Source organism: Mixophyes fleayi, chromosome 5 (genome assembly GCF_038048845.1).
Source record: "Mixophyes fleayi isolate aMixFle1 chromosome 5, aMixFle1.hap1, whole genome shotgun sequence".
Lineage (NCBI taxonomy): Eukaryota > Metazoa > Chordata > Amphibia > Anura > Limnodynastidae > Mixophyes > Mixophyes fleayi.
The window spans coordinates 82,398,673-82,426,007 of record NC_134406.1 but is presented as its reverse complement, the minus strand read 5'-3'; the positions used below and the strand labels follow the sequence as shown (position 1 = coordinate 82,426,007).

At 38.5% G+C, this 27,335-nt stretch overlaps 1 protein-coding gene across 5 annotated transcripts in view; it reads right to left on the bottom strand.

The window, feature by feature from the left end:
- Window positions 1-27,335, bottom strand: part of ULK4 (unc-51 like kinase 4) — a 572,842-nt gene that overhangs the window by 105,320 nt on the left and 440,187 nt on the right. For all 5 annotated transcript variants that reach the window (XM_075212480.1, XM_075212479.1, XM_075212478.1 and 2 more), the window contains one exon: window positions 23,125-23,310. In XM_075212480.1, the coding sequence (XP_075068581.1) occupies window positions 23,125-23,310 (186 nt within the window). The remainder of the gene's footprint in view (window positions 1-23,124; window positions 23,311-27,335) is intronic.

Sequence of the window (27,335 nt, the reverse complement as noted above, 5' to 3'; positions counted from 1 at the left end):
TTCTCCATTCCAACCAACCAAATTGTATCAGATTTGCATAGCTTAGAATGATCATTAGGAGCAGCACACAATATCTATTCCTATGTTGCTGAAAAACGTCCAAATTGACCGACAAAGGCACACCATGTGTACCCTATAGAAATTTATATCTATATGCAAGCAAACACAATCATACATTTACAACAAAGTGCATAATTAACAATTCTTCAAAATCAGTTTAAATGACAATTCTCTTATGTATTTATGTAGGTCATGGTTTGCATGACTGAACATGCCAGCTATTTGCCAAGCAGTTGTCGTTTAAGAAGAGATAATAAACAGAAGAGCATGTTAATAGGAATAAAAGAAATCATTTGAAAGTTGATGAAATGTAAATAGTTGGAATGATACATGTGCCCTTCAGAGACATTCCTGAAGAATTGTATCACAAGCAGTGTCAGACTGTTACTTTGAAGACATTAAAAAGAATGTGTTTGGTAGAATATTATGGATGAAAGATACAAAAACCTTATGTAGTTCCTAATAGCAAGAAGATAATGTTACTACTGATGCATTGATTGGAATTTACAGGTGTCCTAAAGAAATACTGTTAACAAAAAAAACTTAGTATCTTTAGAAAATGTAAAAAGACAATTTTCTAACCTAAATTGCCCCCATTACTTACAGACAGTGAAGGAAGCAATTTTGTGAATTCAGCCTATAAATTGGCTACAAACCAGTGGCATTATGCCATGCCTCAGTGAGGCGTTTTCTAGTGAATTCATAGGCTTTATTAACTTTGGCTTACAACATTCAACTTATCTATAAAAATCATTGGTCTGTTTGCCTGTCCGGTTATGCATTCAGATAACTCTGCAACAGTTAGGATGAAACCAACGCAAGGTGGTCCAGTTAGATCCTGGCCAAATTTTAGGGGGGTTACAGTCCCGGTCAGACCTCCCACTGGTATACGCTGGGCAGAACTTTGACCTGGGTATCTTGTTCTGAGCATGCATTTGGACACTTCTACACCGATTGGAATGAAACCAAAGCAAGGTGGTCCAATTGGATCCTGGCCAGGTTTTAGGGGGGTTAGGGTCCCAGTCGGACCTCCCCCTGGTGTATGCTGGGCAAAACTTTGACCCAGGGATCCTGTTCTGAGCCTTCCACTGGATGGATTTGGACAAAAACTTAACAGATTGTTAACACTGGATCCCAGAAGACATACTAGGGGTTTGAGGTCCCAGTTGGATCTCCCATTGCTGTACGCTGGGCAGAACTTTGGCCTGGGGAGCATGTTCTTGGCCTTCCACTGGATGGCTTTGGATGACATTTAATATAAATACAAAAACAACACTGGGCAGCCACCTCATGGGTGTGTTGGAAGAGCTGCTAATTATTTTTAAAAGGTTAACAGTTACATCCAACTCATTGATGACTTAATAACTTGAAGATTTAAAACTGGGAACGCCAGGTACTTCAGCTAGCACAAATATATAAATACTAATATACTAGAATAATTATGATATAGAAAAAAGTAAGGTCTCTACAGCACTACAGAAGATGTCTATTGCTGACCACATTTGGTACTCCGGCAACAGTACTACTTCTCCAACATCCTAAACAGCTTTTCTTGATAGATTTTCAGATATCTGAAAAATTACATATACAAAAATGCCTTACCAGTTAGTCAATTACACAGTCACTAGTCACAGGGGGGAGAAAAATGTAGGAGGGGCCTGTTATTGTGGTTAGTGAGCGCACACACACAGCCAATAGTGGTCATCAATCAACTGCATTTACCAACTTGCCTTATAATGATCAGATTGAGTTTGTTCAGATTATAATTGGACATTGGATTTGTTTTGGGTACACCCATGTATCAATACAGGCCAATCAATAGATATTGGCAGTGTGTGACAAGCTAAAGGCACAAAAATAGCAGGAAAATGTACAACAGCAGACACAGTTAATTACATATAAGCTCGGTATTTGCACAGATGCACTTGTCCTGTCATTAGTAAATCCCTATAAATTGCCTTATACATCAAAGGATAGGTCATGATTTTGGAAACAAAAGAATTACATATCAAATAATTAAACTAAAGTAATAGCATTGCTTATAATGATTATAAGACAGTCTGCGATTGCTGACTGTGTTATACATAACTTATTTTTAGTTAATGGAAAATGCCTGAAAACATCAAACTTTAATATACACAGAATAAAAAATAGTGTAAAAAAAAACTCTATATGAAGCTTTGTTTTAAATACCAACATTGAGCCAGTTTTTGTTAAGTGTGAGGTTCCATAGAAACTATGCACGAGGGGTTAGTGTATGCTATACCGGCAATTATGGTAAAGAGCTCATTGCTTATTTTTGCTTGCATCTCTATGAGGTGCAACCCTTAGCATCCCGAGGTGGAACCTAGCATGGTGCGCCTACAGGAACAGGTAAATTAATCTCTGCATATTATTTTTAATAATATGAGGGCCCATGATGATATGCAGCTCTTGGTAACTCTTCCAAAACAGGTCCCTCCAAGCATTCAAAACTAAAACATGCCTCTCCATGAAAGGGTTTTTAGTAGTTGTTGGAGAGGGAAGTTTGGTGTTGACTATTAAAAGTTAAGATATTCAATGGACATAGATGTTCTTATTCTGGTTAAACTGCATAAAGACTGTTTCACAAATACACACACACAGACACATATAAATAATATATATATCTGTCACTTTTGAAGCTGCATTATTTCGTTGAAATTAAATGTTATTCAGAGTGTAAAATTGTTACTATTACCAAGTAATCACTCTTAAACGTAGCATCTCTTAGACATAAGTGTGTCCTTGACAAGCAAGACACAGAACACATATTGTAAAATTGAATTGTTTTTACAACTTATTCATGTGTCTGTAACCTTTTTGTGTATTTTGTGCTCTGCCCACACATTTTATTCTTTAACAGAAAAGTCATTTGAAGACCCAGTAGATAAAATACAAAAATAATGTTTGCTAACTTAAAACCTAGCAAATATCCAACTAATTGAGCTGGTGATTACATTGTAGAGGTAAGGAGGGAATGCAAACAGTGTCCTACATTGTTTACCTTCCCCCACTGTAACTATTTGGTTGTGATTTGCACAAAGACAAGTAAGAAATAATGCAGCTGCTGTGAAAAAACACTTTTATGTCTAGCTGCATATCATGACAGGTTCTGACAGACTGAGGCATCACAATGTGAAATGATAGGCCTCACTCCTTATTTTCTGAAAGCATCTTTATTTTCCAGTGACACTCAAAGCCTCGGGTCCATTAGGGAGACAGTACGGAGATTATATTAGTGTGTTCTATTTGCGGGGACAATATAATAGGCTATCTGCAGCTGAAAAATAAGCAAGTGAGAAGGCTGCAAAATAATACCTGCCGCAGCAGTACTGTTTACTATTATTCCCAAGTACCTGTGTTTAAAGTGATGGAACAGTTGGTTATGTTTTGTTTAAAATAAATGCCCTAATGAAAACAATAATGTTTTCATTCGATATATAATAAAATTATTTTATAGCAAACAAAAATGCATTATATTGTTCTAGGATAATATTATTATTATTATTTATTTATAGGGCGCCACTATGTATCCGTAGCGCCGTACAGGGACAGACAGAAGCACGATACAGGGTGAGACATCACGGAACAGTTAACAAAAAGCACAGTAACTCGGAAGCTCAAAGTACAGCTAGATGACAGGCGAGAGCCCCAGTGGGGTAGCTAGAGGGGTAGAAGGGCAGAAGGGCCTCACGGAAGAGACAAGGAGCTGGAGAGCAGAGTTAAGGTGGTGGAGAACAGGAGGAGAGGAGGCCCTGCTCAAAGGAGCGTACAATCTAAGGGGAGGGTAGGACGGACAGAGACGCAAGGGTAGGAGGAGGAAAGGGGGAGAGCGGAGGCAAAGATGGAGGGGGGGTGAAAGGAGAGCGACGAGGGGGGAGAGGAGAGCGACGAGGAGGGAGGTAGGTGGAAGACTGGAATGAGGGCAGTTAAGTGGGGGACTGGAAGGCTATAAGGAAGAGGTGGGTTTTTAAGGCCCATTTGAAGCTGGACAAGTTGGGTGAAGTTCTGATGGAGCGGGGGAGCTGGTTCCAGTGGAGGGGGGCAGCACGGGAGAAGTCTTGGATGCGAGCGTGGGAGGAGGTGACCAGGGGGATAATAGTGGCTGCACTGTAAGTTTATACAGTACAGACGCTATGGAAAGTTTGAAATTATATAAAAATACTGGGAAACAGGTCATCTCCTGGACTAGACGGTAGTGTGTAGCAGCCGAGATATTACACAAGTACAAAAATCAAGGTTTTGGGTACAAAACTCAGCCAATTTTATTAAGCAAGAAAATAAAAGACACTCAAAATAAACACCTTGCCTGTCTAGCACTACCTAAATACAAGTCACTCCTGACTAACAAACTAAAGCAAAACATAAAAAGTTCCAGCACTGTTTTCTCACAGCAAAGATCAGGCTTACTTTGACAGACATTCTGCCGTCCCTTTCTCCAGATAGTGAGACTGAATACACTGTCTAGCAGTTTTTTAAACACAGTTTACAGGTGCCAGCATTAATCAGTCTGACATCATAACAGAATACCCAAACTGGACCTTGTAAATGAAGCCCACCCATCTCTCTCCACCTACACCCCAGGGACCCTTCCCAGCGTTTCCCTAAAGCTGAACATCTCTATGGGAAGAATTTCCAAAACATAAACACTCCCCCTAGGGGTATTAAAACATGTAGGTTAGAAACTTGGGACTAATATGAAAATAGAAAGGGGAAAGGTTGCGCTTCCTTCAAATGTGTATAGCAGCCAAATGGGAACCTGATAATGTTAGAGGGAGATCCCCAAACTCCCAACCAAGACATAGATATATATATATATATACAGGTTCTAGGCGCTTGTTTGTAAAGTATAAATTGTTTTAATAGTAATTAAAACTGGATTGACAATATGTTCCGGCCGGAACAAAACAGCATATACTGATGTTGTGGATGCACAAATAAACATGAATACATATGCAATTGCAACAAAATAACAAATGGAGCACCAAATGCCAAGTGATTTAAACACAGGATTGTGTCTGTAACTCACTGCAGAGCTGTAAAGTGCATAAGATAAAACAATAAGTATGGCACCAGTATAGATATTAAGAATGTCCAATGATGTTATTACAAAATTGGCTACATGTACAAAGCGGGCATTATAAAGTCCGAAAACATGTGATGGCCCCCATGGTGCCGGAGAATCTGAATGTCTTTTTGATTCAAATGAGCACTCTGTGACAGTCCCGTAACTTTATTGCCGGTTAATGCATGCGTACTGAGCGCTTGGTGTAATTATTGGTACCAACAATAGGAAATGCCGATGGTATGTATTGTACCCAAGTGACTCACATATGCAATACAGGCATAATAGAGGTCTAGGAAACACACAAGAACTCAATAACTCCCGTGGTGCGGGAGCATCTAAATGTCTCTGATTGAAACTGGCACTTGGTAGCAGCCCCGCGACCTGTTGTGGTAATGCCGGTAAATGTGTGCGTACTAAGGGCTTACCTCCGATGATGGACGAGTGCCTAGCGAATGGTGAGCACCAGTGAATGGATCCGCTCTAAGCCCTCCTGATTTCCGGGAAGTCCTCTCTCCTGCGTTACAGGTTGCTGAACAGGGAAGGCATCAGTCCCGCTGTGAGGGGGCGTGTACACGCTGTACGCTGGTCTCCCTGAATCAGTGTCTGTAATAGGTTGCAGTTGTAAAGTCCTAGCATGCTAGATGGTGCTGGCAGAACACTGATAGAGATTGTAGTGGGATAGATGCATAAAGGACAGTTTCAACGCGTTTCGCCCGTAGCAATAGCCAGTGGGCTTCCTCAGGGATAATAATGTCCAACTGGTCTTTCTAACCAGTATATATGAGAAATCCGGATGTGCCAATTAGCCAATTGGACAGTTGTGCAATTAAACAATCAAACGATCAACAGTGGACACTTCTGATTGTATGAATAGTCCGGCCACTTTTCATTGGCAGCTCGTTTCTTTAGCCACTAAGGTATACTTCAGAGAGAAGTGTTTCTATCAACATCAGTGTATGCTGTTTTGTTCCGACCGGAACATATTGTCAATCCAGTTTTAATTACTATTAAAACAATTTATACTTTACAAACAAGCGCCTGGGACTAATATACTTGCCTGCAAACACTATTCCAGTGTCTTTGTCACACATCCCCCTCCCCATTTCAGATTACTTGTAGACCCCAAGCATAAGATGCAAGACAATGCATCTGCATTGGCTAATTGCATACCAGGTCTATGCTCTACTGTAAACTTAAGATTTAGTAGCACTAAAAACCATCTTGTCACCTAGGCATTCTGGCCTTTGTTTGCCCAAATACACTTTAATGGAGAATGATTTGTCACAAGCTTAAACTGTCTGCTCAAGAGACAATACGTCAGAGTGTCTAATGCCCACTATCTACTCAGATATATTACAGGGTGCTCCTCGACATCTGTTTTGGGATAATACGATACCTGCCACTACAACTGGGGCATCTATCTGCACGACAAAGTCCTTAGAAAAATCGTAACAGGCTGTGTACACAACGCCACTTTCAACACCAGAAAGACTTTCTCTTCCCCAAGGTTTCATTTCACCATATTAGACTGCCTACCTTTGTTTTGGTAAGGTCTGATAAAGGAACCGCTGTGATGCGAAATTAGAAATAGATTGTCGGTAATACCCAAAAAGGCTCTAATCTGTTTTTTTATTCACAGGACAGAGCCATTTTTGGATATCCTATATTTTATTCAACTGGGGCTTAACCAAACCTCTATCTATGGTAAACCCCAGGTACCTAACCTCTTCCATTGCTCTGCAACATTTTTTAAGGTTGGCTGTTAGTCCTGCCTTTCTGATTGAGTCCAACACTGCTTGAACCCTATGTAGATGAGAGTCCCAATCCATGCTGTTAATCACATCATCATTCAGATAGGCAGCTAATTAATGTCTGTGGGGCTTCAAAATCTTATCCATTTCCCACTGGAAGGTTGCTTGGAAACAGATAATGTACTTTGGTGCACATTCCAAGCAGCTTTCATGGTTTAGTGCAATTGGATTACATCAGGGGAAAAGGCAGGCTAGTTTGGTGTAGTCCAACTGAACTGAAGGACAAAACAAGTTTGGGTCACCTCAGGAACCCTATCTTCTTATCTTTACACTTAATTGGGATTTTTAAAAGATTATAGTTGAAGACCTGACACTTCTTCATAGGAGTCTGTAACTACCTGTATATTATATATGTGTAGTATTTTAGTAACCAACACCCACTTGATCAAGAAACAGTACCCAGGTCCACCGTGACTGGTAAAAAGCACTTTTTTCTATCAGTAAACAGCACCCAAAGCCCATTTGTCCAATAAAAAGCACCTAAGGCCCATCTGACCATTAAACTGCACCCAGAGCCTATTTGAACAGTACTCATATGATCAGTAAAATGTCGTCATATGACCAGAAAACAGTACTCATATGACCAGTAAACAGACACTCCGACTAGCATTACTTCCCTTGCTGCTACTTACACCACTACTTTTGACCAGACTTGAGGATTTGCACTGTCCTCATCATGAACAACTAAGGCTATGACTGATAGGAATGTAGGCTGCCATGATCTCCAATAGCTAATCTGATTCAGTACACTCAGTCAATGTACCTACCAAAGGCAGACCAGGCTGCTCTCCGGTGAACCTTCTCTGCAGCTTTACCATGTTTTTGCTGCTGCCGCACATTGTGTAAATTATGGTGGCTGCAACAAAACCTTCTGGTGGCTACAGCTGGGAGCCACTGACATATCTAACAACAAGTGTGGTGGAAGGCATGGCTAGTACAGGCTGCATCATTGGGGGTGTAAGTCATACCACAGCTAAAATCATGGGGAGTCCAGACAATTCAGGTAGCTGGGGAAATGTACAAAATATAAAAATAACAATAATCATGACGTCTTATATATCCATGCCTCCCTTAGTGTTGTGATATGATAAGATCTTAAACTTTATATAAATATTTGAAGATAATTTAATATAACTGAACACTACAACACATTATATCAGAAAGATTTACTTTGATTAGATTTAGCTGTTTCATCTAATACACTTCCCTTTCCTTTTATTATACCACTGTCAGTGGATGTTGTGTAGTCTCAGATTAAGAGGACTGTAACTGCTTATAAGGAATCCATGGGAATGAGGAACTCTGCAGGCAGGACTGAAATACTGGGAATTATTATAGCTGAATAGCACTGATGTAGCAGATATATTTCTGTGTGATTTCATTGCTACAATTAAATTACCTATGTGTTCTGAACCTAAACCACCTCACAGATAGCAACAACAACTTACTACCTGAATTTAATAAAAAAAAAAAGTTGACAAACCAAAATACTGGAGTGGACACACAATATACATATAAAAGAAAATAATAGACAAACTATGCAATTATATGAATCAAAACAATGGCAGAATTCAAATAATTGCATGAACCATGTTAAAATCAATTATTGGAATTATCAATTTTAATTAGGTTTTATTTCAATTTTAAACATAAATGTGAGATTTTATAGTTGTTTTCCTTTAATGTGGGATTCACCTCCTTGTAAAATATAATTGTGAGATTTCTTACAATCGTTATAATTTGTGTTATACGTACACTACATATTATGTAAAATTCCTGAATAACATTTATGCAGACAACAAATCATTCCACCCATGCTGCATGTTGTCATACAATCATATAGCAATCATATACCTCTGTTGTTGAGATACATTTGGGTGTATATTTACTAAACTGCGGGTTTGAAAAGTGGAGATGTTGCCTATAGTAACCAATCAGCTTTTATTTATTTATTGCATCTGCAAAATTAGTTACAGTCTGATTGGTTGCTATATGCAACATCTCTACTTTTTCAAACCCGCAGTTTAGTAAATATACCCCCAAATGGGTTGGGTACCAATAATCGACTACGGAAAATCCGACATCACTTTCTCCGATAGTAGAAGTGCGAATTTCAGTATTCCTACCTTCAGCTGATAACGACTGGTTGGAATAACTACTGTAAACAATTGCGTCTATTGAACAGTCCGGCGTTTAAAAACAACGTCATGTAAAAGTGCGACCTGCCCATTCTTCTTATTAAGGTGGTCTTTTAAGGAAGCGCCGCGTGTACAATATAGACTAAACATTGTACATGCAGCGCTTCCTTAAAAGACCACCTTAATAAGAAGAATGGGCAGGTCGCACTTTAACATGATGTTGTTTTTAAACGCCGGACTGTTCATTAGCCGCAATTGTTTACAGCAGTTATTCCAAGCAGTTGGTATCAGCTGAAGGTAGTAATCCTGAAATTCGCATTTCTCCTATCAGAGAAAGTGATGTCGGATTTTCTGTAGTCGTTTTTGTGACTACCACCACCCCAAATGTATCTCAACAACAGAGGTATTCAGTATAGGTAAAGGCATTCCCCCACAAACTATAAAAGGGGATTCTTATGTTCTGCTATTATCACCATTAACCCTCGAGATATTTAATTTTGAGTTAAAATCTTGTGGATTCTATTACATGTAAAACATAGAAAAGTGTCTGAGTGAGCAGCATTTTAAGAGAAAAATGGTAAAGATTAAATTGGGAGTACTAAAGTGTTGGTTGCCAGATTTTTAAAGTTATATTTTAATTTCTGCCAAGATGCAAATTTCCATCTCGACCCATAATCCTGTAAATGATTGCAGAGTGTTTGCATGGGGGCAGATTACAAATCCGAAAGTGCGTGTGCCCTACGAGTAGGCGCATTTGTGCAAAATAGATGCTCTAGTATATGAGCCCTTAGTGTCATTTGAAAGCTTCTCTGCAAAGAAGAAAATGGTTTTAGACCTTATTAAAAGCATTGCATCTAATGATCTTGTACTGCATTGCAGAGCTTTCTAGCATTGAAACAAGTGGTCATGATTTCAATGCATTTTTAAGTATGTAGTACACTTTTGTGTCTCAGAAAACAAAATATGGATGTGTTTTCATTTTAAAGCCCTATATTGTCTAAACAAAAGAGCATGTTTGGAGGGCCTCTCTGTCCCCTGTCTCTGCATTCTTACTAAAGAAAAAGAGAGCTTGTGCAGCAACCTCTTGAGGTCAAGTGTTCCGCAAGATAATAATGGTAACCTACAAGCCCTGCAGTGTTCTGGCGCACATAAATCAGTAAAGAAATATCCAATTTCCTGGAGAGGATGGCATCTCTCTATCTTACAGACAGCAAGGTGAAAATGATATCCTCATCAAAAGAATTATGTGACCAAATGGGAATGGAAGCCTGTACCTGAAGAAAGAGAAGGAAAAAGTGACATTAACTGAACTCAAATAGAACAGCCAGGTGAGCGGCTTCTGCTTTGAAGTATATGGCATTTTGGAAGAGACAATAGCATACTAGCTTTACTTTTCTATAGCAGGATCCATTTCTTTCCGACATAGCTACTGACTAGTGCTTATCACTAAACAAGGGTATTCTGTTACTTTTAGCCATCAGGGACAAAATAAAGTCGGTTATGGGATAAGTAAAAGTGCCACATAGCACAAAAAAACCATACCTAACTAGAGTTTCATTAATTCATATTCTTAGACATTCCCAGTTTGGTGGGGTTACGTAGAAATGATATTGAGTTGGAGAAGTTGTCAAATAAGTCTTCTTCGTTATAGTTATGCTAACTAAGAACAAGCGATAAACCATTGTAATATATATCGTATACAGACGACTTTGCCACAAAAGAATCTTAAAAATAGATGACTAATTTTTCCATCTTTGTAACTGATATATAGCCTGCAGATGTTATTTGTATATCTTGTCATTTCAGCACATCATTCTTTAATAATAGTGATTGGATTCTTCTAGTATTCCCATTCCTAGAGCGTTGAAAGTGTCAAGATAAATTTGGGATCATGACTGCTTGGCGGATACCTGGTTTGCCTTAATGATACTTTGATCTATTTGTATGAGCTATCATTTTATATTGATTTGACAAAATGTTGTAAGTTATATTCTGGCCATGGCATTCTCATTTGTGTGCTGGCTGAGCTTGCTTGTTTATATTTGTTTTATGTTGTTGCTCTACAGGTAAATCACTTTAAAAATCTGCCAATCAACACTTTAGTACCCCCAATTTAATATTTTCCATTTTTCTTTTAAAATAATGCTCGTATAGACATTTTTTATGTCTAAAATATGTTGTAAGAGTAGAGGGATATGTGTAACAGAGATCACCGCACTAAGTTAATATATAATATCTTGTAGTCAATAACCCCTATATAATTGAACATTAATTAGTTCCTAAATAAATCTAATATACATAGAGGGTGCACCCTTACACTGGATTTTAGGAAATGTAGGACGAAGAGAAAGAGTGTATCAAAGGGGCACTCCGGGGTATGGAGTGTAAAAATTTATATTTTATTAATAATTATTAAAAATTGGAGTATCTTGATACAACTAGCGAAATATAAGGATAAAAACAAAGTGAGGGAAGTGAGAGTAAAATTGCAGTTTCTACTGCAAATCGCCTGTAATCTCACTACTAATATTAAATTGATAAATCTTGATATAAGAATATTGGCTGCTGTTATGAAAATTAATCATTCAGTAAATAGTTCAAATATATTGAAATTGTTATTTTAACAATATTTCACAGATATAAATTGGCTATGGGTTGTATAATTGATTGTATGGATTACAAATAATAGTCCATGCCTAAATGATATCTGTGATCCTATATACTCCTAAGATAATGACAGGTAGTAACTCCTATGCTGGCAATACAATGGTCTAAGGTGAATTTCAGGATGAAGCTTGCTCCGCCCTCCTAATCAGTCTTAGTGGCCATAAGAAGCTGTATAGTAAAGTCACTGTGTTAACAGCCGTGTATACTAGGATATGATAATCAGTGATTTTAACGGCACTCTATATAACAAGATTATCTTAACAGATACTATCTGATAGGAGATAAAGCGCAATAAGCTTGCTAATATCTATGCTATCTGAGGATTATTAGATGTTTTTCTCAGCCCATTGTATAGCGGTTATATTGCCCCATAGTTTGGTAGGATGTGCGGGTATGATATTTATTTCTTAGAGTAAACTAGGTATTGTTTAACAGCAGCGTGTGAGATACAAAGCGAACGCCGACGCGCGTTTCGCTTGTATGCTTTTTCAAGGCCTTGAAAAAGCATACAAGCGAAACGCGCGTCGGCGTTCGCTTGTATCTCACACGCTGCTGTTAAACAATACCTAGTTTACTCTAAGAAATAAATATCATACCCGCACATCCTACCAAACTATGGGGCAATATAACCGCTATACAATGGGCTGAGAAAAACATCTAATAATCCTCAGATAGCATAGATATTAGCAAGCTTATTGCGCTTTATCTCCTATCAGATAGTATCTGTTAAGATAATCTTGTTATATAGAGTGCCGTTAAAATCACTGATTATCATATCCTAGTATACACGGCTGTTAACACAGTGACTTTACTATACAGCTTCTTATGGCCACTAAGACTGATTAGGAGGGCGGAGCAAGCTTCATCCTGAAATTCACCTTAGACCATTGTATTGCCAGCATAGGAGTTACTACCTGTCATTATCTTAGGAGTATATAGGATCACAGATATCATTTAGGCATGGACTATTATTTGTAATCCATACAATCAATTATACAACCCATAGCCAATTTATATCTGTGAAATATTGTTAAAATAACAATTTCAATATATTTGAACTATTTACTGAATGATTAATTTTCATAACAGCAACCAATATTCTTATATCAAGATTTATCAATTTAATATTAGTAGTGAGATTACAGGCGATTTGCAGTAGAAACTGCAATTTTACTCTCACTTCCCTCACTTTGTTTTTATCCTTATATTTCGCTAGTTGTATCAAGATACTCCAATTTTTAATAATTATTAATAAAATATAAATTTTTACACTCCATACCCCGGAGTGCCCCTTTGATACACTCTTTCTCTTCGTCCTACATTTCGTAAGAGTAGAGGGACCATTTTTTATTTCATGTGCTATATTTGTACACACTTTTATTACATTTTGATATTAAAAGGGCTAATTACATATAATATTTGTGTCCATCATTGTAAAACAAAGGAAAGTATATTTCTATAGCTATTACATACTTAAATGTGGCTTGCTATATTATAATCCTTGACTCACATACACAACTGGTGTTGTAGAAAAAAGATGGTTAGTCTCATTTTTACTAGCCGGGAAATCAAACAAAGACTTCAGCCCAAAGGTTTTGTATTAGTGAGCACTTAAATGCAGAGTGACAGATGTGATATAGGTTATAAGTTTATCTTTGATGAAAAAAAAAAGGAAGTTGCAACAATAAAAAATAAAGCAAATCAGCATGTTTCTTTGATGGGGTGCATCAAAGGACACACTGTGAGTAGCCTAATTTCTAGAGCATACTCCCAGAGAGCATACTCTTTTCATGAAATGCCTTCCACGAGGGTTCAATAGTCAACATACCTGACAACTGTCACAGCTTCCATAGACCAGACCCAATTTCCAACAGTTCAGAGATGTGTGAAAAAGCAGAACAGGGTCATAGTCACAACGGGATGTAGTTGAATTGGCGACAGTGAACATGTCGACATTCAGAATGTTGACACCATGCTGTCGACAATCAAAATGTCGCCACAGTTAAAAGGTCAACATTCAGAATGTCAACATGTTTATTATAGCTCCACAGTTAAAATGTCGCCGCTGGTAACATCCAGTAAAAAAATATATAAATATAACACAGAACACAAATGTTACAAAACACAAATGCGCTTTCCCCCCTCTCCCCCCCATAAATAGCTTAGACACTGGCGTTACTACCTCCGGCAATACAGTGAAAAAATACAAAAATGAAATGGAATTCAATGTTAAAAAACACAAATGCATGCCCCCCAAACACCTTAACCTTAGTGCTGCCAGCCTAGGCTGGTACTAGATAAATCGTGAGGGCCAAAAAGCACTAGCTTTTGCCAGACGGGGCTGGTAGCACTATAGCAGGTGAACCCTGCTATAACAACGGGGCTGGATTATCCTAGGGAAAGCATTAGGGCTCTTCCCACACCCCTGGGAGGTGGGTGTGGAGTAATGTGTGGGGTAATAATAAAAATAAAATTAATAATAAATCATTTTGTCCCTGGTGCACTACAGGTCCTACCAAGCCCAGGCTGCCATTAACTGTTTGGACATGCTGGTGCTTGTAGTACTACAAGCATCAGAATACCAATGGCTACCAGGGCATGCTGGTACTTGGGGAACCATAGGGCCTACTGGGACCTCTAGTACACCAAGACAAAATGTAAATAACCCCCCTACACTTTTTTTTTTATAAACAGTTTTTATTGAGGTATACAATATCACATATACAATTGGATGCATTATGAAATAAATACATATTTTCAAATTTTTTCAAACAATTCAATAAGTCATTAACATGCCCAATCTCCCATTCTCAAATAATCCATCCTGTCTAGGACTTAACCATTAGAAGGTGGAGATAAGTCAATCGGAGGGTCCGCTGAGACCATTCTTAACCCGTACCACTCAGTATTGTGGAAGCTATTCCAAAGTTGTGTACGTGTGATACGGGGTAAGAGAGTTATAAAGCTCTCCCATGCGTCAAAGAATTGCTTTACTCTAACCTCTTTCTGCAAAGACGTCTCTATCCAATCCATTCGGAATATGTGATAGAGCTTTTCTTTAAAAAGGGAAAACATAGGAGGGGAATCCTGGGCCCAGACCTGGAGTATGCTCTTCCTGGCCGCAGCAGAAACTGCTAATAGTAGTTTATTGCATCCTTTACTAACTTTGCAAGTATTTGGAAGTATTCCGAATATCGCCCATTCCGGAGATAGAGGCGCATAATTTACCAGGTGTGTATTAGAAAATCTCCAAATCTGGGTCCAGAATCGTTTAATTGGGGGACACTCCCAAAAACAGTGTGTCAAATCCGCTCTCGGAGACCCACACTTCGGACAACAGTGTGATTCTGATAGACCTATCTGAAATCGACGAGATGGAGACAGATATGCCCTATGATAGATATTTAGGAACATTTCTGTGTAGGTCATGGCCGGTAATATTTTAATGGAATTGGTCAGTGCCTTTAAAAGAACCTCTGGTGTCAGGTGAGGAAATTGTTCCTGCCACAATGAAAGGCCAGTTTTAGAATGGTTATAGTCAAATTGGGTACGTAATAGGGAATAATGCTGTGAGATGGCTTGATGGGTCAGGGGAGGTCTCGAAAGCATAGCCTCCAAGGGATTATCCCAATCCTCCGGAGAGATTTTACTTAGTACTGTATTAATGTAATGTTGGCATTGAAATATTCCCCTACACCTTTTTTAAAAATAACTTTTTTAAAATAACTAAAAACACCGTATATAGTACTCACCTACATCCAGGGTCTTTATTTGTAGTACATCCAATTATTCAAGCCTATACAAGAAATTAAACCAATATACATCCAAGGACTCCCTGCTTTTCAAGACAAAAAAAAATCCAGGGATATACATCTTGTCCAAGAATAAAACCAAAATAAATCAAGGGACCACTCTGCTTTTCAAAACAAATCAAAAACAAACAAATCCAGAGATAACCGGCTTGTCCAAGAACAAACCAAAATAAATCCAGGGACTTCCTGCTTTTCAAAATGAAAAAAACCCTAAACACATACATGGGATCCTTCCTTAGCAACAAAAAAATCCCATTTATAACGAAACCAGACTAACTCTTCAATGAAGTGCTCCAGGCACGTAATCAGGTAATTATGCCACTAGGGATAATTATAATTAGGGATGCGCAGGCTCGGTTTTCTAAAAACCGTGACCCCCCTCTCCGAACATCAAAAAGCTGAGCAGACTTGGTACTTTCCCACTTCCTCGGAACTGAAATAGAGGAAAAACATCATCATCGTGTCATCAGATATTCGTGGGTTTTGGATTCCATAAGTACCTCCATCCCCTAGAGATCCAGCACCACTGCTCAGACAGACACAGGAGGGGTAGCAGTGTTCTTATCACTATCCAGTGCCATTGCTCTCTGCCATTACTCACACAGAAACAGGAGGGGTAGCAGTGTTTTTGTCACTATTCAGTGCCATTGCTCACACAGAAACAGGTGGGGTAGAAGTGTTCTCGTCACTCTCCAGTGACATTGCTCATTGCCATTGCTCACATAAACAAAGGTAGCAGTATTCCTGTCAGTGTTCTTGTCACTCTCCAGTCTCCAGTGCCATTGCTCACACAGAAAAAGGAAGGGTAGCAGTGTTCTTGTTACTCTCCAGTCTCCAGTGATATTGCTCATTGCCATTGCTTGCAGAGAAACAGGGGTAGTGGTGTTTTTATCACTCTCCAGTGCCATTGCTCACACAGAAAGAGGAGGGGTAGCAGTGTTCATGTCACTCTCCAGTCTCCAGTGCCATTGCTCACACAGAAAAAGGAAGGGTAGCAGTGTTCTTGTAACTCTCCAGTCTCCAGTGATATTGCTCATTGCCATTGCTTGCAGAGAAACAGGGGTAGCAGTGTTTTTATCACTCTCCAGTGCCATTGCTCACACAGAAAGAGGAGGGGTAGCAGTGTTCTTGTAACTCTCCAGTCTCCAGTGAAATTGCTCATTGCCATTGCTCACACAGAAACAGGGGTAGCAGTGTTCTTGTCACTCTCCAGTCTCGAGTGACATTGCTCTGTGCCATCAACATGGATCATGATCAGTCAACAGAAGAGCAGGAGCACCAAGCAGCTGCTAGCCCCAGTCATGATGATATTAGTCCCTCTACGTCATCATCTAATAAAGCCTATGCTCAAGTGCATAGTGAGTTTAAGTCAGGGAAACTGAAATGCATAAAAAAAGCTTTTACATTGGTAAATAAAAAAACACCTAATAAAAAGGGAAAGTTAACTGTAGAAAAACATAAAATTGCCAACATGCCATTCTACACACGCACTGGCAAGGAAATATTCAGGCCTCCGCCTTTATGTATGAGTGCTAGTTCTGCAACTGCCAGTGAGGTATCTTCTTCTAACGTCTGTCATGAAAATGCAAGAGCTTGTCATTCTGAGTCAAAAAGAGGTGCCAAAAAAATTCCATGTGTAAAAGCCAAGCTGGAAAAAAACAGTAAGGCAGTAGAACAAACTGTATGTTCGGAAATTCCTGAGGAGATGCTATCCACGAGAGCTATATCTTAGTGTAACATTACTGATACTGTACTCATAAAGAAGACTCCTTTCACCATTTCTGCAAATGTGTGGATGAGCAATCCAAGTGTAGCAGGTGATATAGAAACTGAGAATGTCACTTTGGATTTGCAACAGGATGTGGGGGATATAAGTGTGTCGTGGACGACAACACTAATGAGGATGTTGATGATGTTGTTTGTGTAAGTCCTGCACCAGTGGAAGCAGTTCTTGTCAGTGATAAAAAGAAGGCAATTGTCATGCCTGGGCATAAGACCAAAAAATCCACTTCTTATGTGTGGAATTATTTTTACAAAAAACAGTTGTACAGCCATTTGTAAAGCCACAGTCAGTAGAAGTAGGTACCATCTAGGAAAATCATCGATGTTACGCCATTTGAAGAGAGTTCATGGAAAGCTTTTGGGAAAATCATAAACTTATGCTAAAAAAATAACAACAAGCAGTCCAGCATCAGCTAGCTCCCGTCTCTCAGCTAGATCCCAGCACCTGCAATCTATACCGACAACACCTTCCTCATCAATATCCTTACTAGGGATCGGAGTTAGTCCTGCATCCAAGTTGCTAAGGCTAGATGACTCCTCCCTTATCCAGCTTTGAAGAATGTTTGAGCACTAGGCCTGCTGCTGCGGGGGGGGGGGGGGGGGGGGTGACCTTAATCCCAGAAACAGACCAAGAAGAAGACTACCAGTAGTTTACAACAATTGTCTAGACAAGCAATTCTCAATTGTACCAGAAAGTTAAAAAAAACTGAATTATTGGGCTACAAAGTGCTATTCTACCCACTGTACACTTAACCACAGATATGTGGACAAGCATAACTGGGCAAAGATTATATGACTGTGACATACCACAGGGTTGGTGAATCGTGTTCAGCAATAGGAACAGCAGCAGCATCTACCAAACAATGACAGATCTTTCAGAGGCAGGCTTTATCACTGGCTTTACTAAGAGGCATATTGCTGACAACCTGTTAGAAAAACTAAGGCATACCATTGCAACATGGCTTATGCTGCTTGGAGTCTCCTCAGGATATGGGATTTCTGATAATGCCACCAATATTGTGAGCGCATTACAGTTCGGTGAATTCCATCACACAATCAACTTGGTGGTAGAGAGCTTTTTAAAAAATGACAAGGACATGCAGGAGTCACTGTCTATGGGCCGAAAATTTTTGGGACATTTTCGACATTCGGCAACAGCATCAAGGAAATTGCAGCAGCTGCAACAACAATTTAATTCGCCCTGTCACCAACTGAAGCAAGAGGTGATAACAAGGTGGAATTCCACCCTGTATATGCTTCAGAGGATGGGGGAACAGAGAAAAGCCATCCACGCTTACTCCACAAGCCATGACATTGGAAAAGGATGGGGAATGCACTTTACTCCAGCACAGTGAAGAATACGTTCTGTGCTGTGCAAGGTGCTGAAACCAATCTAAGCAGTCACCTGTGAAGTAAGTTCAGACACTGCTAGCTTGAGTCAAGTGATTCCATTAATTAGACTTTTGGAAAGGCAGCCCAATAAATAATAAAGGAGATGAAACAAAGCAATTCCGCTAAGTATGTCGGACTTGTAGATCAAGTACTTTATTCGCTTCACCAGGATCCAAGAGTTATCACCATATTGAAATCTGATAACTACATTTTGGCAACTGTACTTGATCCTAGGTTTAAGAGCTATGTTTTCTTTTTATTTCTAACTGACCCATATTTGAAGAGATGCATTGAACTCCTGGTGAGCAAGTTGACAGCACAAGTGGTACATGACACAACAACGTCTCCTCCTTTAGTTTCTTAGGCAACTGCTGCTTGGAAAAAACTTATATTTTCAAAGACACACAGGGATGATGCAGATGAGTCAGCACAACATTTTAACATCTGGGGGTAAATATATCAAGTTGAGAGTTTTCATGCGGTTTTCAAAGTTGGAGATGTTGCCTATAGCAACCAATCAGATTCTAGCTATCATTTTGTAGAATGTACTAAATAAAGGATAGCTAAAATCTGATTGGTTTTTCAAACCCGCCGGAAAACTCTCAGCTTGATACATTTACCCCCTAGTCTGGTCTAAACGAATTGCCCAAAAATCGTGACACCTATGTTGTAACTCCACCTGATCCTACTATCAACATCCAAAGAATCAAAGAATGGTGGAGGATTATTTTAACAACAGCGTACAAATATACACGTCAGTCACTTTACATACTAGGAGGAAAAAAAGGCAATTTGGAGACCCATGTACAAACTCGCTTTGCAACACCTAAGCTTCCCATTCTAAAGTGTGTACTTGTCAGTGATCGGCGTAGGAGGCTACTTGCAAAAAATGTGGAAAAGATGATGTTCATCAAAATGAACTTCAAATTCCATGAGGAAGGCCTTTAACGACAATTACATCAAAGTACAGAGAATTCTGTAATTGAGGATTCCAGCGGAGATAAATTAATATTGTGGGAGGAGGATGTACAACATCTTGCCACTGTAGAGTTCATTGACAGCACTGTTAGCTTAGCTGCATTAAGCCCATAGTTAGCTTGTTTTGTGGGGGCCCAAACAAACCAAGCACTTCAGCCACAAAAGTGGCAGTTCTTATTGCTGAAGTGCTTGGTTTATTAAACTGTACATGTCCTTTTTAAAATCCACCACAAGGGTGGGTGGGCATTCCCAAAGACATTTAATTTGTGTCACTGCTGTGTGGCAATGTTTCCTAGATGTGCTATGAACTGCAGTATGTTTGTGCCGTTGCTCAGTCGCTTAACATCCAGCCAGCTCGATTATTAGTGTTACTGAGGTTGATAATAATGTAGGAACCAAAAAAGAGCCAAATTATGTGATTTTAGCTTATTTTAGCAATATTTTTAAAAAATACAGAACCAAAAAAAAAATAAATGAGGGCAGTTTTGCCAAAACTAAAACACAAATGTAATACAGATCCAAAACCAAAACTAAAATAAAAAACACAGGAATCAGTGAACATCCCTATTTATAATAAGTGGATTTCCCACGACCTCAGAAATGTTGATATTTTCCTCTGTATACTGCGGTAGTGTTTGCATTGTCTTACACTGTTTGAGGGGGGGTGTCTTAAGCTCTAACACTGTCGACATTGACATTGTCGACATTTTAACTGTGGAGACATAATGAACATGTTGACATTCTGAATGTTGGCCTTAAACCTGTGTCAACATCCTGAATGTCGGCATTTTCATTGTCACCATATCGTACCTATCCAGTCTCAGCTATAATGGTTTGGGCTGCTCAGGATTTGGTTTGAACAGAAAGGGGGCACTGTCTAAAGGGTTCTGATTGCATGTTGACAGTAGGATGACTAGAACCAAGAACTAACAACCTCAGACCCTCAAGTTGTTGTGGAATTATAGGATGCATACCTGTGACCTACACCATAGAACAAAGCAAAAAACTGATGGCAATTCTGTGGATGATGAGCCATGGGAGTTGCTACTTTAAAACACATAGTAACTAACCCCATACTGCCTGAGGCAATCTTACCTTTAGTTACTGACTGGAAGAGAGCTGTGTAAGAAAGAAAATATAGTTGTGATAAAATATGTTATTCCCCATGATTTGATTGCGGATAGATATAGAGCACAAAACGAAGGGCAATGTATTAGAAAACCTTTTTAGTAAGCTAAAAATAATTTTGGAGAATAACCTTCATCTACTGTAGCATAATTAGTTCATCTGTATTTTACACAATATCTCATATAAGTATAAGTATTGGTCTTGCAAATGCTCATCTTGTTATCTGGAAAGAACAAAGCACTTACAATGTTATGTGGTTGTTATGATGAACATCTCATATTCTATCCATATATTACTGCAATTCGTTGATCATCAGGGTAAAATTGAATAACCTGATACAGAATACTAGTACTTGTTGTATTTGTGCAGAGTATACACTTCTCAGTGATTACTGGATAACAACAGTGAAGAAAAATATTGTTCTTTAAATCTTCCATTCACTGAATGGGAACTTAAAAATTCAAATGATGAACATTCCAACAGAAAGTTCCCTACACGGAACATGTAACTTAAAATATCCAGGGTAATGATGGGTTCTATTGGCTTTCGTGTAACAAAAAGTACAAAAAAAGAATTATATACCTACTTATATTTGAAAGCAAATCTGCCATGTTAACATAAAAGTACAAAGCACAGGCTGTAGAACTGAACATTAACATGCTGATTACATTTGTTATAAACTTATGATGTAGTTTACTGGACACATTACAATGTAATGGCTTCTTTTTAAAACCATTATAAAAGATGTAATATACAAATGTCTTACTAGCAGAGTTCTGTTCTTCACAAAATTCCAGGGAGGATAAAATTCTTTCTTATTACATTTGCCTGTCAACACTGCAATTTAACCAATCTCTGTGGTACACAATAATACCTGTTTGCAAAGCACTTTATGAGAGCTACTTTCATGTGCACCTTTATCGTAGGTACACTGCAACAGAAGGCAGTAACATAACTCATTGCTATAAAAGGGCTAGTAAGTTGTCCTGGTACAACACATCAGATATTATAACCAGAGCAGACAGTACATGCACAGAGGAAGCAGTAAAACCGGTGTTTCTTCTTGAGATCGGTATAACTCCTATAATACTTTTATTTTTTTGGACATGAAAGTATTTAACATCACTTGAGATCGGGATAAAAAGTCACATAAGTCAAATATGGATTTATTTATGTCTGAAGGTCATTTAAATAATTAACGTATTTTGGTATCAAAAGCAAAACAAGCAATATAAAAATAAAATTAACGTCCAGGCTTACGGAGCTGAGTTCAATGACAACACTGTGATGAGTTTGCATGCAAATGTCCCACCCATTTTTTATATTTCAAAAGTAATTATTTATTCACTTGTTATAAACAATAGAACATGCACTTATCCTTGAAGATTTATGATGATACATTTAGCATCATTCATGATGCAGCACGGTAAGAGCTACATGTCAGCTACACACTGTATCTTACAAAATAACACAATAATGTGTAGTAGATAACACTGCGAAGGCTGTAAACTATACAACACTGTCTCAGTGACCACCAGTTTGAAAAGAGTTGACATTGTTAGAGAAGGAAAACTAAACTTTAATGACAGCTGTCAACGCATTTCTGGCTTATTAAGGTTACTAAGTGTAATTAAAGATGTAACTACCGACATAGCAGATCATACATATTTATCTTACTGCTTTTGTACGTATTAAACAGGATTTATTTTGTCTTGCATTGCTCCATTGCTCAGTGATGATCTGTTTAATGTCCCAAATGACTGGTCAGATGATTACTGCTCTGTGATGTCATGAACTATTATGCCTTAATTTTCTAACAACAGTTCTAAGTTCTAATGGATTTATTTAACTGATGCCTGTCTGGATTTAATATTAGCACTAACACCTATGTCTGACTATCCCATTTGTAGTGAAGGCAAATCACCTTAATTCTGCTTATGGACCTGCCTTAAACTGGGTTGGTTTGTTCTAATTCTACATCAGCCCAGATTTGCTCTGTGCATTTTTTTATTTTTTTTTACATACATACACATCCTTGTGAGATGATAATTAGTAATAGATTACAGTATTATTGTTTACAGATGGAGACGTGCGAGAGTTAAAAAAGGAGGGAAACTTGAGAGTAGACTAGGTACCGTCACAATTCTGCCATAGGGTAATTTCTAATTACATCGGAGTTGTAAAACATAGTGAACATGGTTATGAACAACAACATTTATTTGAAATCTATGTAAGGTTTAAAACAAACAGGTTTCCCATTTACTTACCAGCCTTTTAATTACCCTTAGTAGTAGCTTTCGCTGCTTGGGTTCTCTCTTACACAGAAGAACTTGAGCAAAGCTCTCCATGTTGTCTGAGGTCATACTGTCCTGGCTGTCTCCACCATAGAGTTGGACCATCAGTGACAAACACTGTGATGAGTTTTCATAGATTTCAGGATCGTCTGATGGCAGCTAAGAAAGGAAACCAAAACACAAGTTATACCTGCTGAACAGATTTAGACAAAAATATTTTAAATTATGAATTGAACTGAATGGCACATTTTTAACTCTTGACTCACAAGCTTGCCAAATGCATTGTTCCTCCAATGTTCACTTTCACTGATGTCATTGGAAAATCCAAACTTTTCTGGCCAAGTAATTGCACAAGATTAGCCTGTGACTTATCTGTATTAAAATAATTTGTCCTTTTGGCTAAAAATGTAATCAAATTGCTCTATTACACTTCATTCACCAGATTGATCCTTTGAATGTAAAATTAAATTAAGACTGTAGAAAATGTCAGTGTGTTTTAAAATGTGTGAGGTTTAAAAACATTGCTTAATTTTATAAAATTACATTTTTTAAAAAATCACATTTAAGTTTTAAACTATTGTAAAACACTTCAGAATACTAAATAAGACAATTGTAAATGCAGTTTTCAATATATAAAAGACAACATAATCTAATTGTGTTTATAGCTTCACTGGGAATTGCAAATATACAACATCAAAGTTGTAAGAAATGTTCTATAAAGGAGAAAAACATCCACCAAACCAAAATATGTATACAATAGATTGAATATAAGCATATTATAATATTAACATACTATACAGAACAAAAGATCTTGGATTTACAGGAATCAACAACCTCTGGAAAATCAGAGCTAGACAAAAGCTGTAGATAGATTTTTTTCTCAATACATTGAAGCTATTTTTAAATCCAATTAATAAATCTATCATCACCACCTCCATGTTTAGGGAATTTAACAGTCTAACTAACCTAATAGACAAATAACCTTGGGTGTCAATGATGAAACTGTAATTCCTTCAAGTAAGGGTAGGTTATTGTGCACAATTTTAATAAAACATTGCCATCTTAGCAAAACAGAACCTACATGTCATTGTAAAAAAAACATGTATGTCGATCCAGCCAATTTTCTGATTGCGAGTATGTAGTCAAGAAATAATTTTTCCCCTCTTAAGGCAAAACATGCTTTATGGGTTTTCTTTTTGCCTTTCTGAGGATCAAAAACAAAGTATAATAACTAAGTAACTAAATAACAAGGCTAAATGTTTAAAGTGTTCCTAACCGTTGTCTGTAGACATACATTGGTGGTGGGAGGGCTTTGCCCCTTGACAACATTAAGCGCTAATTATAAAAGTCATGCTCTGCAATGCATGCCACCAAACTGGGTCCCAGCTGTCATTGAAAGCCTAAAGTCAATAATCAATATTTCAGAGTGTTCAAAGAGAACATACAGTACAGTTCAGTGCAGATGTCTGGGCTTTTATGTGTAAAAGAAATTCTGTGCAGGGCTGGTTTTAGTCAAAATGGGGCATTGAGTAGAAATTAAAGTTATGTTTTTTATTCAATTAATGTTGGACAACTGGCACAGGACCACTCCTCATGTATATGAAACAACCACAAGAAAACTGTAACTCAAAGTGCTCATATTCGAAGAAATTAGACAAACACCTGATATCTAGGAAAATAAGCATCCCAAGTTTAAGATTTCCAGTGATATTTTCAATAATTTAGATTTAACAGCATTACAGACGTGATATGCCAGTAATAATAAATGATAAACCAGCTTGTATCTGTTCATCTGAACATACATACTTGACATGAAAGTAGTCATGCCAACATTTAGTTAATTTGAGTATCTAAACGTTAACAACTTTATATATATATATATATATATATATATATATATATATATATATATATATTGTAACAAAAGGAGGCATTTAGCTGGCAATATGCAGAGAAAGCAGGGAAGTGGAGTAAAACATTGGCACAGTTATGTACCTAGGTGGAGATTAAACTAGGTAAAAACATATGTGTAGTTTAAAATTGGTTTACTTACATGATTTAAAAGCTGCTTCCTCTCAGCAAACAGACAGGGTGGGTCTGATAGTCTAAACAGAGCCAGGGATGGGTGTTTCCTTTTAAAGAGAAGGTGGTGTGTCACCTGTCCATCAAGCTAGGCCTGTGGGAGGAGTGTCAGGTATAAAACCCTGCTTGTTTCATTGTTCAGGGAGATCAACGCTGGGCTAGCTGGCTGATCTGGACAGAGAGCTGGACTATGTATAGTAAGCGTTGAGGGTCTCCATAATTGCTGTGCAAGTATACGGTGTCAAAACATTATTACCATCCTGACAATAAAGAACCATAAAAAGGAATAAGTTGTACGCGTGTGTTCTGCAGTAGCGGGCTCTTGCCACAATATATATATATATATATATATACACATACACAGATGACAATTAATGATGACTGCTTACTTGTTAATTTTAAGTGTGATATTTGAACCATGGACTACACTTGCCTTTCATTCTAGTGAGGATTCTGGTATTTTGAGCTAGTGGGGAGCTGATCCTCTCTCCCCGTAATAACAGATGGACGAAGTTCATGTTTTAAGTGTCTCCCAAATTTACCGCCCATGAGAGCCGCAGCTTTTGGAGTCTGGTGTGGGAGCACCAATGCTGTTAGTTCAAATCACAGGTATAATGGATAGCTCATAGAATTTGTATTGTGACTGGTGCAGGATGGCTCCCTGCCTGCCCAGCACTCCAAATAACCAAATCCCATGAGTGACTCTCAAGGTGTGTCCCACTTGTGTTCAGTGATTTTCTTCTCCCAGTGTGTCTTATGTAGACTGCAGTTGAGCAGTGTGGGTGGAATTACTATCAGCCTCCTCACATACAATCTCACCCATTATTCGAGATAATACTCTACAGACACATACAGCAACTTGCCAGATGGCCCATGAAGGTGTGGCAGATTAGTAGATGGGGGTGACCTCATCTACCAATGATCTTCAAACACTGCTAGAACAGAGATGTAACAGCAGAGATTGAGAAAACCGGTAGGGTGGTCTGTGTACAGAGCAAATTTCAGCAGGTTAAGGAGATAAGTAGAGATCATCAAGCAAGGACAAGAGCAATTTATTGCATTATAAAACAAGGTTGCTATATATATATATTTATATATATATATATACATACATATACATATACATACGAGGGGGTACCCAAAAGAAACCAGAATCAATTTATAAAAAATTGTGTATTTATTTGTACATTTTAAAACTTCAGTCACCTGCAAAGTACTCTCCACTTGAATCAATGCATTTGTCCAAACGTTTTTTCCATTGCTCAAAACATTTTTTAAACTCATCGTCGTTGCTGCCTTTTAGTACTTTTGCCTTTTTTGTTTCACCTCTTCAATATCAGCAAAACGTTTTCCTTTATGGGTTTTTTTCATCCGAAGAAATTAAGAAAAAGTTGCACGGGGCAAGATCGGGTGAATGCAGGCCCGGCGCTCCCATTAGGCAAGGTTAGGCACTTGCCTAGGGCGCCGGGCTCTGGAGGGTGCCTGGAGGGCGCCACAGAATGGTAAATAACTTTAAAACTGTGCGGCGACCGCTGACCATACCTGTCACGGCCGCCGCACAGCATTCAGATGCACGGGGAGGGGGGAAGAGGCTATTGCTCACCACCGCCGCCTCTCTGCTCCGTCTCCTCCCCTCCACTCACTAGTGTCAGTGAGTGGAGGGGAGGAGACGGAGCAGAGAGGCGGCGGTGGTGAGACAAGGTAAGGAAAGATGGGGTGAGGGGGGAGGAGGGCGCCGATTTTTGCGGGGGGGGGGGGGGGGGGTCTTGCGCCGATTTTGTAAAAATGCATAGGGCGCCATGGACCCTAGCACCGGCCCTGGGTGAATGCAGTGGGTGAGGCAAAGGTATCATGTTGTTTTTGGATAAAAATTGCTTAACACACATCGCTGTGTGGGCAGGTGAGTTATCATGATGGAAGAACCAGTCACTTGTTTGCCACAAATCAGGACATTTTTTCCTCAAATCTTGACACAACCTTTTCAAAATTTCCAAATAAAATCTTTGGATGACTGTTTGACCCTGGGGTACAAATTCTGAGTGCGCAATCCCTCTCAAATATAAGAAACAAATGAACATTGTTTTCACATTTGACTTCACTTG